We start from the raw sequence: 13,598 nt of genomic DNA, 5'->3' as shown, positions 1-13,598 counted from the left end.
ATTGGGAAGTACAAAAAGACGGCCTGACAGCCGTTTCGCAGGACCTACTTTTCTTCTAAAATCCTGGATGTATGACTGAATTGGTGGTGAGCACATTCTGATCGGTAATATAATCCAACTGCTAAAGATCCAGCAAGCGTTGAGTGCCAGTCATCCTTTCATATCTCTTGATTGATTGGTGTTGTCTATCACCTGTAAACCTGGTTCAGATTGTGCATGAAGAATGCATAATAGAGGAAAAATCTCCTCATTCTCCTGCAGAATACCTACACATCACTCTTAGATGTACTATTATGTTACATGCATTACATTTCAATCAACAAGACTCTTATTCACAAATAAGAGGAGTCGAAGTTGCTGAAATCATAAACTGAGAAGTCGGAGGATTTTTGTACCGACTTCACAGTCCTGTCTCTTTAGCATCAATACTAAAATATATGTAACCCTGGCATAAAGCATCCTTGTAACTGCCGCCAGGGCTCCCCATTGATCGCTTGATCTGACCAATGGTAATCCTCCTCAGGTAGGATTCTTACTTGGTCCAGTTAGTGAACAAATGAGTCCTGGCAGGAGTTTTCAAAGATGCTTCTGCCAGGGGTCACTATACTTTATTGCTATGGTGCCCAGTGGAGAGTCCTTGACATGGGCAAAGGGGCATTGTAGGAAATGGGGAATGATTTCTACCCCCCTTTTGCAGGATCTACCATGTCATGGACTGTGCTGGCTGACATTGTTTAGATAGCGGATCCCCACTTTGTCCAGCTTAGATTAGACATTCTATACTAGGGTGCCTAATATTGGGGGCTACTCTGGCTACCTATAATGGGGTTCTCATCTGGCTACCTATATTGGGGGGAGCTGCTTTGCTCTGGCTACCTTTACTGGGGCTCAGGGTCACATCTATCTACATATGCTGGTGGTGCTAGGTCTGGCTATTTTATACTGGACACTCCTCTGGGTACCTATATTGGGGGTTATGTATGGCTTATACTGGCTGGGGAGGGGGTTTACATATAGCTACCTAATGCTGGGGTCCCTCTGGCTTTCAACTACTGGGAGCTTTGCTTAGCTACCTATAATTGGAGGGCTACCTCTTGCTACCTATACTGTGGTCACTTTAGCCTAAGAGCCACCCTGGTTTAAAGCCATACTTACCGCAAAAAGACACTGACTGTTCCCTTTGTGGTCACCTGCTTTCTGTAGGTACATTTTGTTCCTGATGGCAGTGCTGTTGCACAGATTGTGTACAGCGATGACCAGGATCGTCCTTCTCAACAAGTGGTGTACACAGCAGATGCCTCTTCATTCACATCAGTTGATGCCTCTGAACACACATTGGTCTATATCCACCCTGTGGACGGGTCTCAGGTAACTAGAGTTGGGAGAGCATTCTTAATATTCTTATGCTTTATATCAATCACTTTGCATTCTCTGAAGTGAATAAATATGTGCTTTTGTTTGCATTATCTTCTAGGCTCTCTTCACAGATCAGCCACAGGTTGCTTATGTACAACAGGATGCCACCACTCAGCAGGTATGAATAGCAATCCAAGTGTGATCTGTGGGTTGCAGGTCATTTATATTAATGCTCTAATCTCTGCCACAAATCCCTTCATTTCAAGGCACCAGACGCCTTAATTTTTGTAGTTGGTTTCTCAAGAGAACAGTGGCTGCTTAGGCAAGTCACAGGAGGCTATTGTCCATTGTCTTAAGCTATGTACACCTGCTAGACCGCTATAGTTGGCAAAGTAACAATCTCCCGTGAAAACAAAAAAATGACATCTAATGGCAACATGGCAGGTTAGAATCTAACGATAGGACAACAACTGTCTACCAATTGGATCATTAGGGAAGCTCAAAACTCATGATCTGGAAGGACGTAGTTAGGCACACATGAGGGCTTTAAATGGAGCGATTGTTTATCATATGTTGGGTACAAGTGTTTTCAACTGACTAACACAGGTTATTGTCCAAACGGATCTGGCAGCATGGATCGGTCTACATGGACAATGATCATTGTCAAGCAGTGTTTTTTGGTGTCATTGTTCCTCATTCATTTTTTACAAAGATGGTCTAGTGTGTGTATGGATTTTCAGTAAAAAACTGAGGCTCATAGGGAGGCTGCATAGACAGGCCACTTGTGGCTTTGGCAGTATGTTTACAGGAGCCAGTTGAACAAAAAGTCTGTTGGTTTCTACAGGGCCAGCACTGCCATTGACAAAGGGGGCAATTGCCTCAAGGCCCCCAAATGCTGCTGGGTCCCCTCCATGCCTCTGGACCCCCAGGTGGTCTCTCCCGACTGCTTCCGCGCCCTAGGAGCCCTAGCACGATGTGTAGCTGCATTGTAATTGTAAACAAAAAAGTTCTGTACAGCGCTCACTCCCTTCACAATGTCTCAAAATACATATTCTATAGGTAGTCTTTCAATCAGAAATGTCTCTAGTTTCTGGTATAAATAAACACTCTCACCAATGTTGAAAGGCTGACTTATCATAGATCAGCTGCATGCACATAGGGATGAACCAGTTCTTGTATTTCTCTTCCTGATGTTCACCTCCTAGATTCCACTTGTACCTCAAAAAAACATACAACTTGACATAGCGTAAACCTGTCTATAAATATCCTTTTGTGCCACACATGTAGACGTTAGTGCACCCTAACGTGCTCCCCTCAGTGCTCGTAATACACCTTCCCAGGCAGAATGAGCAAAATTCCTGCTCACCAAATATGTTGGCTGACCAATCAGACCAGCATCAAATCGTATGGATAGTATAACCCAAAATTCTTCCTTCACAGCGGGTCTTCAATAGTAGCTTGCTTCAATAGTTCCTCAAAAAAAATTCATAAGCACATATAGTGTGAGCCTGTCACAAACAGTTTCCCAGTATTCATGCAAACGTGTTTCCCTCTATGGGCACTCTGCACCCTGTCATTTCGTGGTGTCCTACCACCAAATCATGCACTAAACACTAGCCGCTCACCAGATGGTTTGCTGACCACACAGGGACCAGCACTCAGCGCTTTTCGCTTTCCAGACTTTGAAGAGACTTGCCAGCAGCGTTAATGATCACCTATGGGACTAATACACAGCTCCCATAGCATAATACTGTTTGATGCTTTTAATAAAAGATTAAGATTACACTCACATTTAAAACAAAGGTATGCGCATATAAAAAACCTCCTGGACGTCCTCACTGCCGCTCTGTTAGCGTCTTCCTGTCTGCCGCTTAAGGCCACGCCCTACCGGTTTCGTCAAATGACTCATCAGGGGCCCTGATGAGTAATTTGACAAAACCGGTAGGGCGTGGCCTCAAGCGGCAGACAGGAAGACGCTAACAGGGGCCCCTGATGAGTCATTTGACGAAACCGGTAGGGCGTGGCCTTAAGCGGGGCACTGAGGGGAGCACGTTAGGGTGCACTAACGTCTACATGTGTGGCACAAAAGGATATTTATAGACAGGTTTACGCTATGTCAAGTTGTATGTTTTTTTGAGGTACAAGTGGAATCTAGGAGGTGAACATCAGGAAGAGAAATACAAGAACTGGTTCATCCCTATGTGCATGCAGCTGATCTATGATAAGTCAGCCTTTCAACATTGGTGAGAGTGTTTATTTATACCAGAAACTAGAGACATTTCTGATTGAAAGACTACCTATAGAATATGTATTTTGAGACATTGTGAAGGGAGTGAGCGCTGTACAGAACTTTTTTGTTTACAATTAATATAGGGGAACAGCTACCCCCATTCAGCACAGCGATCCACCCAACAGGATTGGCATTGGGTTGGAGTATAACCCAGAGACTGAACTTTTAAGGAGCGCCGACACCACTTTTTTAAAACATTCTATAGCTGCATTGTAATAACTTGCCTATCCCGGCGGTTGCTCTCTGTGCTCCATCTTCATCCCCGCTGCCTGCCTATTCTTCATCACATATCATGCTGGGGCACGGGGGAAGTCAAGGGTCGGCAGTCAGCGCTGGGGGCTGACTTTGCCTGGGGAAGTAGGGGGCCCCCACATTATCTTTGCCCCGTGGCCCCCATGCTACTTAAACCGGCCTTGGGTCTCCATCAGTATAAGTGAATGGTAGGCTAAAAGTAAACATCACCATCGACCATGTGACTCGCTAATGTGACTTGCTAATTGGAAATGATTTGAGGATGGAATTTTTTTTTCCCTTTTACTATCTTTTATTCCTCTTTTTGATCAAATTTTGAACAAATCTGATTCAATGTTGAACAAACTGCTGCCACCACTAGCTTTGCACTAGTACGATGCTATTTAGCTGTTGATTTCATTATTATCATTCATTTGATCCAAATGTGCTAGCAAGTGCCAGAGTTCAAATTTTTTTCATTTTGATAAAAAAATAATCATTTAGGGCCCTGTTCCACTACAGCGTTTGCGATTGCTGAATCACAAAATAGCAAATCGCTAGCGATTTTAAAATCGCTACGGTTTGCTAAACAACATAGGAATCGCGGTAGGTAATTTCCACTACCGCGATTTGTTTTTTACTAAATTGCGATCGCGCCGCAGAACGATTTTTTTCTGCGATTTTTGCTATGCAGTGCATAGCATAGCAAAATCGCAATCTCAAACGTCGGGAAATCGCCGGGAAATTTTGTACTTTTGCTGAATCGCAATCGCTAGCGTTTAGCGCGATTGCTAGTGGAAAAGGGCCCATAGTGATTATTCCCTTAATAAGGGAAAGAAAAACTGCTTGATGAGCAGGAAGCACAAACTCAATATATTGCAACTAGTAGGTTAACAGAGGCACCTTAAGAGGGGGAAGCCTCTAGATCCTAAAGAGGCTTCCCCTTCCTGCTCAGCAGAAGGAATCCAGTGGTGGGAACCCCGAAAGTCTGCTTGTTGAGAGCCTTGCGTAGGCACAGTATCAGCTTCCCCTCGGGCTTCGGCGAAAATAATTGAGCCAGATCGGGTCCACTCTACTAGACAGGCGTGAGCCATCTGTGTCTGTGCAGTAAATCAAACCCCATTCGGGCTCAGCTTTTTCTGCCAGAGCCCAAGAGGATAGCCTCTACTGCGCCTGCACGCATCGGCAACTGCAGCTGTTATTGTTTACTTTTCTTCGGGGGTACCAGCGCTGGATCGGGGCTGCTGAGGAGGACCCAAGGGAAGCCTCATTAGGATCCAGAGGCTTCCCCCTCCTGAGGTAAGTATCTGATTTTTATTACTAAAAAGTTACAGGTAAATAAAGCCAATGGTGGGCAAGATTGCCTTAACTGAAGAGGACTGGCACTTAATTGCCATCAGAGTCCCCTCGGTTTAGCTGAAGAGGCCATTGCTATCAGGGTCCCCGTGGCTTAGCTGAAGAGGCCTGATACTTCATTGCCATCAGAGGCCCCGCAGCTTAGCTGAAAAGGCCATTGCTATCAGGGTTCCCGCGGCAACAGGTATATTATAGTGGCAACAAGTGGAAATTATAATAGGTGGCACCGGGGCTGCCTGCTATGCAAATTGCGACTCTAAATAGTAGGCACTGGATAGGGGTATTTTAGTGTTTAAGGTTAGGCACCACCAGAGGGGCACCACAAGGGGAGGGGTTACTGGTTAGGGATAGGTAGAGTAAGGGTTAAAGATTAGGCATCGGTAGAGGGACGGTTCTGTGTGAGAGGATGATAAGGTTAGGTCGTAGTAAAATATTGGTAAAGGTTACTGATATTTTACTAGCAGCAATATCCGGCGCCCTTTTTTCCAGCTGCCTTTATTACACAGAATGCAGCAGTGTACCAGACGATTGAAATGTGTTGTGGGGAAATAATTAGTGCAAATTCTGGGAAGAGATAGAACACGATTAGTTAATGGTTAAACACTGTGTACATGGAGACTAAAAAGTCATCTCATAGTTGATAGAGGTAGAGAAGCTCTCTCTAGTTGGTGTTTTAAAGTGTAGTAGATACTTATAAGTGATAAAAAAAAGGACCACAGATTAGTCATCAGAGGATTAATGTATGTATATGAGTGGGAAAAAAATTATTAAAATGATGAATGCTTTGGATATGTACATATAAATCAATGATAGCAAAAATATAAATCCAAGGAGTATATTTCTTATTTATTACTGAGTGGTGACAGATGAAAATACATGTAGGATTGGAACGAGAAGTGATTATGGGGTGGTGGGATGTGGTTGAATGATTATATACAGTTTATGTGTATGTGGAAGCTGATGGTGGTGTTGGGGAGAGTCTCTGGTGATGATAGGAATGGATTTTACATGTGAGAATAGAAATGAGATTTAACATTTATAAGGAAGAAAAGTAGCTATTATTATATTACAAAGAAAAGAGCTTAAATCCCAAAACCATACAGATAAGTTAATTAGCTTCCTTCTGAATTGGCCCTAGACCAAGATACATACACTACACGATACTTACATAGACATATGACTGTGGTAGGGATTAGATTGTAAGCTCCTCCGAGGGACAGTTAGGTGACGAGATACTCTGTACAGCGCTGCAGAAGATGTCAGTGCTATAAAAATTCTAAATAATAGCCTTGATAGAGGCTCACTGCTCAGAACCAAAACAAAGCCACTACAACAAAACACTCTATCCCTAAGTTTCATCACAAGATTTAATGGGGTCATCATTTTGTGCTGCTGCAACATTGACATGTTCCAAAACAATAAAAAGCCTCCCTTCCTTAATAACCTGCTAACTAATGCTCCCAGATGCCTCTTCCAGAAATCTAAAAGACTGAGAAATATTTTTGCTCAAATATATTTGCTTCAAATTAATTCAGATGCATTCCTCCCCCCATTAGAACAGATGATACCACTTTACAAAGCATGGAAGATAGCTTTTGTTGTAACTGAGATACAGTATCTATTCTTCATCCCAATAACCCTTTTAAGCCCAATCTACACGATACGATTCTTTGTATGATTCGATTACGATCCGATTAAATCCGACATGTCCGATCGGGATTCGATTAGATTCAATTCGATTTGCCATTGTTTTGCAATGGCAAATTGAATCAAATCGAATCCCGATCGGACGTGTCGGATTATTTAATTGGATCATAAATAGTCAATAGTACAGCTTAGGTGTGTCTAACTTCAGTTACAATTCATTGAACAGCTAACATCTCTCCCCCCCCCCCCTCACACACACACACACACACACCTTTCAAGTAATTGGTTAAAAGTGCACTATCAGGAAAACATTCAATATACAGTGGTTTGCAAAAGTATTCTGGCCCCCTTGAAGTTTTCCACATTTTGTCATATTACTGCCACAAACATGAATCAGTTTTATTGGAATTCCATGTGAAAGACCAATACAAAGTGGTGTACACATGAGAAGTGGAACGAAAATCATACATGATTCCAAACATTTTTTACAAAAAAAAAAATAACTGCAAAGTGGGGTGTGTGTAATTATTCAGCCCCCAGAGTCTATACTTTGTAGAACCACCTTTTGCTGCAATTATCAGTCTTTTAGGGTATGTCTCTACCAGATTTGCACATCTAGAGACTGAAATCCTTGCCCATTCTTCTTTGTGAAACACCTCCAGCTCAGTCAGATTAGATGGACAGCGTTCTTGAACAGCAGTTTTCAGATCTTGCCACAGATTCTTTTTTGGATTTAGATCTGGACTTTGACTGGGCCATTCTAACACATGGATATTTTTTGTTTTAAACCATTCCATTGTTGCCCTGGCTTCATGTTTAGGGTCGTTGTCCTGCTGGAAGGTGAACCTCCGCCCCAGTCTCAAGTGTTTTGCAGACTCCAATAGATTTTCTTCCAAGATTGCCCTGTATTTGGCTCCATCCATCTTCTCATCAACTCTGACCAGCTTCCCTGTCCCTGCTGAAGAGATGCACCCCCCGAGCATGATGCTGCCACCACCATATTTGACAGTGGGGATGGTGATTTCAGAGTGATGTGCAGTGTTAGTTTTCCGCCACACATAGCGTTTTGCATTTTGGCCAAAAACTTCCATTTTGGTCTCATCTGACCACATCACCTTCTTCCACATGGTTGCTGTGTCCCCCACATGGCTTGTGGCAAACTGCAAATTGGACTTATGCTTTTCTGTTGCTAATGGCTTTCTTCTTGCCACTTTTCCATAAAGGCCAACTTCATGCAGTGCACGACTAATAGTTGACCTATATTGTAAGGAGAACAGAGGCGCCAACAGAATAAAATATATCTAAAAACTTTAAAATTCCTCGGGAGGCGGTGGTGGACTCCTCTCCCCGAAGCAAACATGATACTGTCGGTTTTAGTACAAACAAATTTATTTCTATGCTCCAACATACAGTGCTGTTGTCCTATGGACAGATTCCCCCACCTGAGCTGTAGATCTCTGCAGCTCGTCCAGAGTCACCATGGGCCTCTTAACTGCATTTCTCATCAGCGCTCTCCTTGTTTGGCCTGTGAGTTTAGGTGTACGGCTTTATCTTAATAGGTTTACAGTTGTGCCATACGCCTTCCATTTCTGAATGATCGCTTGAACGGTGCTCCGTGGGATGTTCAAGGCTTTGGAAATCTTTTTGTAGCCTAAGCCTGCTTTAAATTTCTCAATAACTTTATCCCTGACTTGTCTGGTGTGTTCTTTAGACTTCATGGTGTTGTTGCTCCCAATATTCTCTTAAACAACCTCTGAGACCCTCACAGAGCAGCTGTATTTGTACTGACATTAGATTACACACAGGTGCACTTTATTTAGTCATTAACACTCATCAGGCAATGTCTATGGCCAACTGACTGCACTCAGACCAAAGGGGGCTGAATAATTACGCACACCCCACTTTGCAGTTATTTATTTGTAAGAAATGTTTGGAATCATGTATGATTTTCGTTCCACTTCTCACGTGTACACCACTTTGTATTGGTCTTTCACGTGAAATTCCAATAAAATTAATTCATGTTTGTGGCAGTAATGTGACAAAATGTGGAAAACTTCAAGGGGGCCGAATACTTTTGCAAACCACTGTACAGTAATATAAGATGTACATTTGTCCCAGACTAATCTGCACTATACTGTATATTACTATGTTACTTACAGGAAGTAGTATGAATCTAACAAACCTGTCAGACTTTGGATTAGTGCATTGTCTCATGGGGGATTCTCTAAGTTCTCTTTATTTACAAAAATACTTATTGAACTGAATGAAGGAGACATGAGATTTCCCCTTGAGGAGATGGATTAGTCTAAAAACTTGTCAGATATGTGATTTTTACTACCTGCAGTAAACCTTGTCAAATTTGCTTAGAGGTTTCAGAGCTGGATCAATGGGGGAAGCCTCTGGACTATCCCAGAGGCTTCCATCTACTAAGGTAAGTATTTAACATTTCTTCAAACGATGACTTTGGGTTTTGTTTTTAAAGAATATTTTAGAATTTTTATCATGAGAGCCCGGATCCCTGTAAGCCTTAGTGAAAAAGTATCTCACACCTAAACCTTCTACTGCACTGTTGCAACAGTGCATCCCAGAGGGGACTTTAGCCAAATCTATTTTCCTCCAAAATATTTAAAAAATGATGTAGAATTATTCACACTCAACAGGATGATATATACATTTTACAGGAAAACAAGTGGGGGAAAGAGGTGCCCAGAACAAGATATAACAAGATTAAAACCTATAAAATTGAAAGGAATTTGTGGCTTACCTCAAAACATGGCACTATAACAGTGTAATAGTACAATTACAATGGGATGCGAAAGTTTGGGCAACCTTGTTAATCATCATGATTTTCCTGTATAAATCGTTGGTTGTTACAATAAACAATGTCAGTTAAATATATCATATAGGAGACACACACAGTGATATTTGAGAAGTGAAATAAAGTTTATTGGATTTACAGAAATTGTGCAATAATTGTTTAAATAAAATTAGGCAGGTGCATAAATTTGGGCACTGTTGTCATTTTATTGATTCCAAAACCTTTTGAACTAATTACTGGAACTGAAATTGGCTTGGTAAGCTCAGTGACCCCTGACCTACATACACAGGTGAATCAAATTATAAGAAAGAGTATTTAAGGGGGTCAATTGTAAGTGTCCCTCCTCTTTTACTTTTCTCTGAAGAGTAGCAACATGGGGGTCTAAAAAAAAACCTCTCAAATGACCTAAAGACAAAGATTTTTCACCATCATGGTTTAGGGGAAGGATACAGAAAGGTGTCTCACATATTTCAGCTGTCTGTTTCCACAGTTAGGAACATATTGAGGAAATGGAAGACCACAGGCTCAGTTCAAGTTATGGCTCGAAGTGGCAGACCAAGAAAAATCTCGGATAAACAGAAGCGACGAATGGTGAGAACAGTCAGAGTCAACCCACAGACCAGCACCAAAGATCTACAACATCATCTTGCTGCAGATGGAGTCACTGTGCATAGTTTAACCATTCGGCGTACTTTATACAAGGAGATGCTGTATGCAAGAGTGATGCAGAGGAAGCCTTTTCTCCGCCCACAACATACACAGAGCCGCTTTGAGGTATGCTAAAGCACATTTGTACAAGCCGGCTTAATTTTGAAAAAAAGGTGCTGTGGACTGATGGAACTAAAATTAAGTTATTTGGACATAATGCGTGGAGGAAAAACAACACAGCATTTCAAGAAATACACCTGCTAACTACAGTAAAATATGGTGGTGGTTCCATCATGCTGTGGGGCTGTGTGGCCAGTGCAGGGACTGGGAATCTTGTCAAAGTTGAGGGACGCATGGATTCCATTCAGTATCAGCAGATCCTGGAGACTAATGTCCAGGAATCAGTGACAAAGCTTAAGCTGCACCAGGGATGGATCTTTCAACAAAGAAAATGACCCTAAACACTTCTCAAAATCCATTAAGGCCTTCATGCAGCGGAACAAGTACAACGTTCTGGAATGGCCATCTCAGTCCCCAGACCTTAATATATTTGAAAATCTGTCATCAAACCTGAATGAACAAGAGATGTTTTGTAAAGAGGAATGGTCCAAAATGCTTTCAACCAGAATCCAGACTCTCATTGGAACCTACAGAAAGCTTTTAGAGGCTGTCATATCTGCAAAAGGAGGATCTACTAAATATTGATTTCATTTCATTTTTACGGTGCCCAAATTTATGCACCTGCTTAATTTTGTTTAAACAATTATTGCACACTTTCTGTAAATCCAATAAACTTCATTTCACTTCTCAAATATCACTGTGTGTGTCTCCTATATGATATATTTAACTGACGTTTTTTAACGTAACAACCAACGATTTATACAGGAAAATCATGACGATTAACAAGCTTGCCCAAACTTTCGCATCCCACTGTATATATTTAGACAGTGACACGCTTCGTGGAATCGACCACTTCATCAGGCCAAATTTTCGTGCCAAATAATAATATAGCTGAGCTTTACGTACCTCATGTTACAGAATGATTACAAATAGATCTTTGCAGTAGACTAAACTTAGTCAATAAATGTATGGTCACCCATCTTGACCATGCTAGTGGCATAGCATCATACATTCTAAATTGGATACAGCAGGGAACATCAAATTTTGAAAAGGGCTTTAAAGTACTGCTTGATAAGTTTAGCATCCATATTCAATGCAAAGCAGCAGCAGCTACAGCAATAAAATTCTGCTGTGTCTAAAATGCAAAATAAAAACAAAAGACCTTCGTATTCTATTGCCTCCATATAAATCATTTGTGAGCCCACATCTGGAGTATGGGACACAGTTTTGAGCACCAAAACTATTTAAGAATAGAAAAAACTGAGCTCGTTTGCCTTTTAAGAGTTATGACTTTGAGGCTATCTGATTAATGTGTATAAATGCATCCAGGGGAAATATGAAAGCTTCGCAAATTAGCTTTTAATCACTGGGTCTGTGCAAAGAACAAGAGAACATGTACTATGTATGGAGGAAAGGGAAGGTTGAAAGTAAGGTGAAATACTTTACTGTGTTCCCAACGTATAGTATACAGGTTTCAATAAGACCCTGAGGGCGCGATTCCACTTGAGCGGCGTGCGTCTGCGAGATGCGCGCCGGCTCTTCTGGGTCTGCGGGGAAAGCAGACGAATCCCATCAGCCGTGCCATGCACGGCTATGGGATCCGCAGCCTCCCGCGCCGATTCGGATGGAAAAGCCGGCCGAATTGCTATCGGTAGCGATTCGGCCGGCGTTATCATTGCACCCTATGGCAGAGTTTCCCCGCACTATTCGCCTGCGGGGAAACTGCGGATTCACGGCGGTTTCCGCTCATGTGGAAACGCGCCCTCAAGCATACAGTGGTGTGAAAAACTATTTGCCCCTTTCATGATTTCTTATTCTTTTGCATGTTTGTCACACTTAAATGTTTCTGCTCATCAAAAACCGTTAACTATTAGTCAAAGATAACATAATTGAACACAAAATGCAGTTTTAAATGATGGTTTTTATTATTTAGGGAGAAAAAAAACTCCAAATCTACATGGCCCTGTGTGAAAAAGTGATTGCCCCCCTTGTCACCCCAAGAGCGCAGAGGCCACAAAAGACCCCAGGATAACATCTAAAGAACTGCAGGCCTCACTTGCCTCAGTTAAAGAGAACCCGAGGTGGGTTTCAAGAATATTATCTGCATACAGAGGCTGGATCTGCCTATACAGCCCAGCCTCTGTTGCTATCCCAAACCCCCCTAAGGTCCCCCTGCACTCTGCAATCCCTCATAAATCACAGCCACGCTGCTGACAAACAGCTTGTCAGAGCTGGCTGTGTTTATCTCTATAGTGTCAGTCTGCTGCTCTCCCCGCCTCCTGCAGAACTCCAGTCCCCGCCTGCATCCCTTCCCTCCCTGCTGATTGGAGGGAAGGGACGAGGGCAGGGACCGGAGCTATGTAGGAGGCGGGGGAGCAGCTGAGACTGACACTACAGATGTAAACATAGCCTCACAGCACGGCTGTGATTTATGGGGGATTGCAGAGTGCAGGGGGACCTTAGGGGGGGTTTGGGATAGCAACCAAGGCTGGGCTGTATAGGCAGATCCAGCCTATGTATGCAGATAACATTCTTTAAACACACCTCGGGTTCTCTTTAAGGTCAGTGTTCACGACTCCACCATAAGAAAGAGACTGGGCAAAAACGGCCTGCATGGCAGATATCCAAGGCGCAAACCACTTTTAAGCAAAAAGAACATTAAGGCTCGTCTCAATTTTGCTAAAAAACATCTCAATGATTGCCAAGACTTTTGGGAAAATACCTTGTGGACCGACGAGACAAAAAGTTGAACTTTTTGGAAGGTGCGTGTCCCGTTACATCTGGCGTAGAAGTAACACAGCATTTCAGCAAAAGAATATCATACCAACCGTAAAATATGGTGGTGGTAGTGTGATGGTCTGGGGTTGTTTTGCTGCTTCAGGACCTGGAAGGCTTGCTGTGATAGATGGAACCATGAATTCTACTGTCTACCAAAAAATCCTGAAGTAGAATGTCCGGCCATCTGTTCGTCAACTCAAGCTGAAGCGATCTTGGGTGCTGCAGCAGGACAATGACCCAAAACACACCAGCAAATCCACCTCTGAATGGCTGAAGAAAAACAAAATGAAGACTTTGGAGTGGCCTAGTCAAAGTCCTGACCTGAATCCTATTGAGATGTTGTGACATGACCTT

At 42.6% G+C, this 13,598-nt stretch overlaps 1 protein-coding gene across 3 annotated transcripts in view; it reads left to right on the top strand.

Annotated features, from left to right (window-relative positions):
- The window catches only part of PRDM10 (PR/SET domain 10), a 96,012-nt gene that overhangs the window by 28,538 nt on the left and 53,876 nt on the right, over window positions 1–13,598 (top strand). For all 3 annotated transcript variants that reach the window (XM_068240378.1, XM_068240377.1, XM_068240379.1), the window contains exons 3-4: window positions 1,204–1,368; window positions 1,475–1,534. In XM_068240378.1, coding sequence (XP_068096479.1) covers window positions 1,204–1,368; window positions 1,475–1,534 — 225 coding nt within the window. The remainder of the gene's footprint in view (window positions 1–1,203; window positions 1,369–1,474; window positions 1,535–13,598) is intronic.

Source organism: Hyperolius riggenbachi, chromosome 6 (assembly GCF_040937935.1).
Source record: "Hyperolius riggenbachi isolate aHypRig1 chromosome 6, aHypRig1.pri, whole genome shotgun sequence".
Lineage (NCBI taxonomy): Eukaryota > Metazoa > Chordata > Amphibia > Anura > Hyperoliidae > Hyperolius > Hyperolius riggenbachi.
The sequence above is the reverse complement of the archived record's forward strand: the minus strand, read 5'-3'. Positions and strand labels throughout refer to the sequence as shown.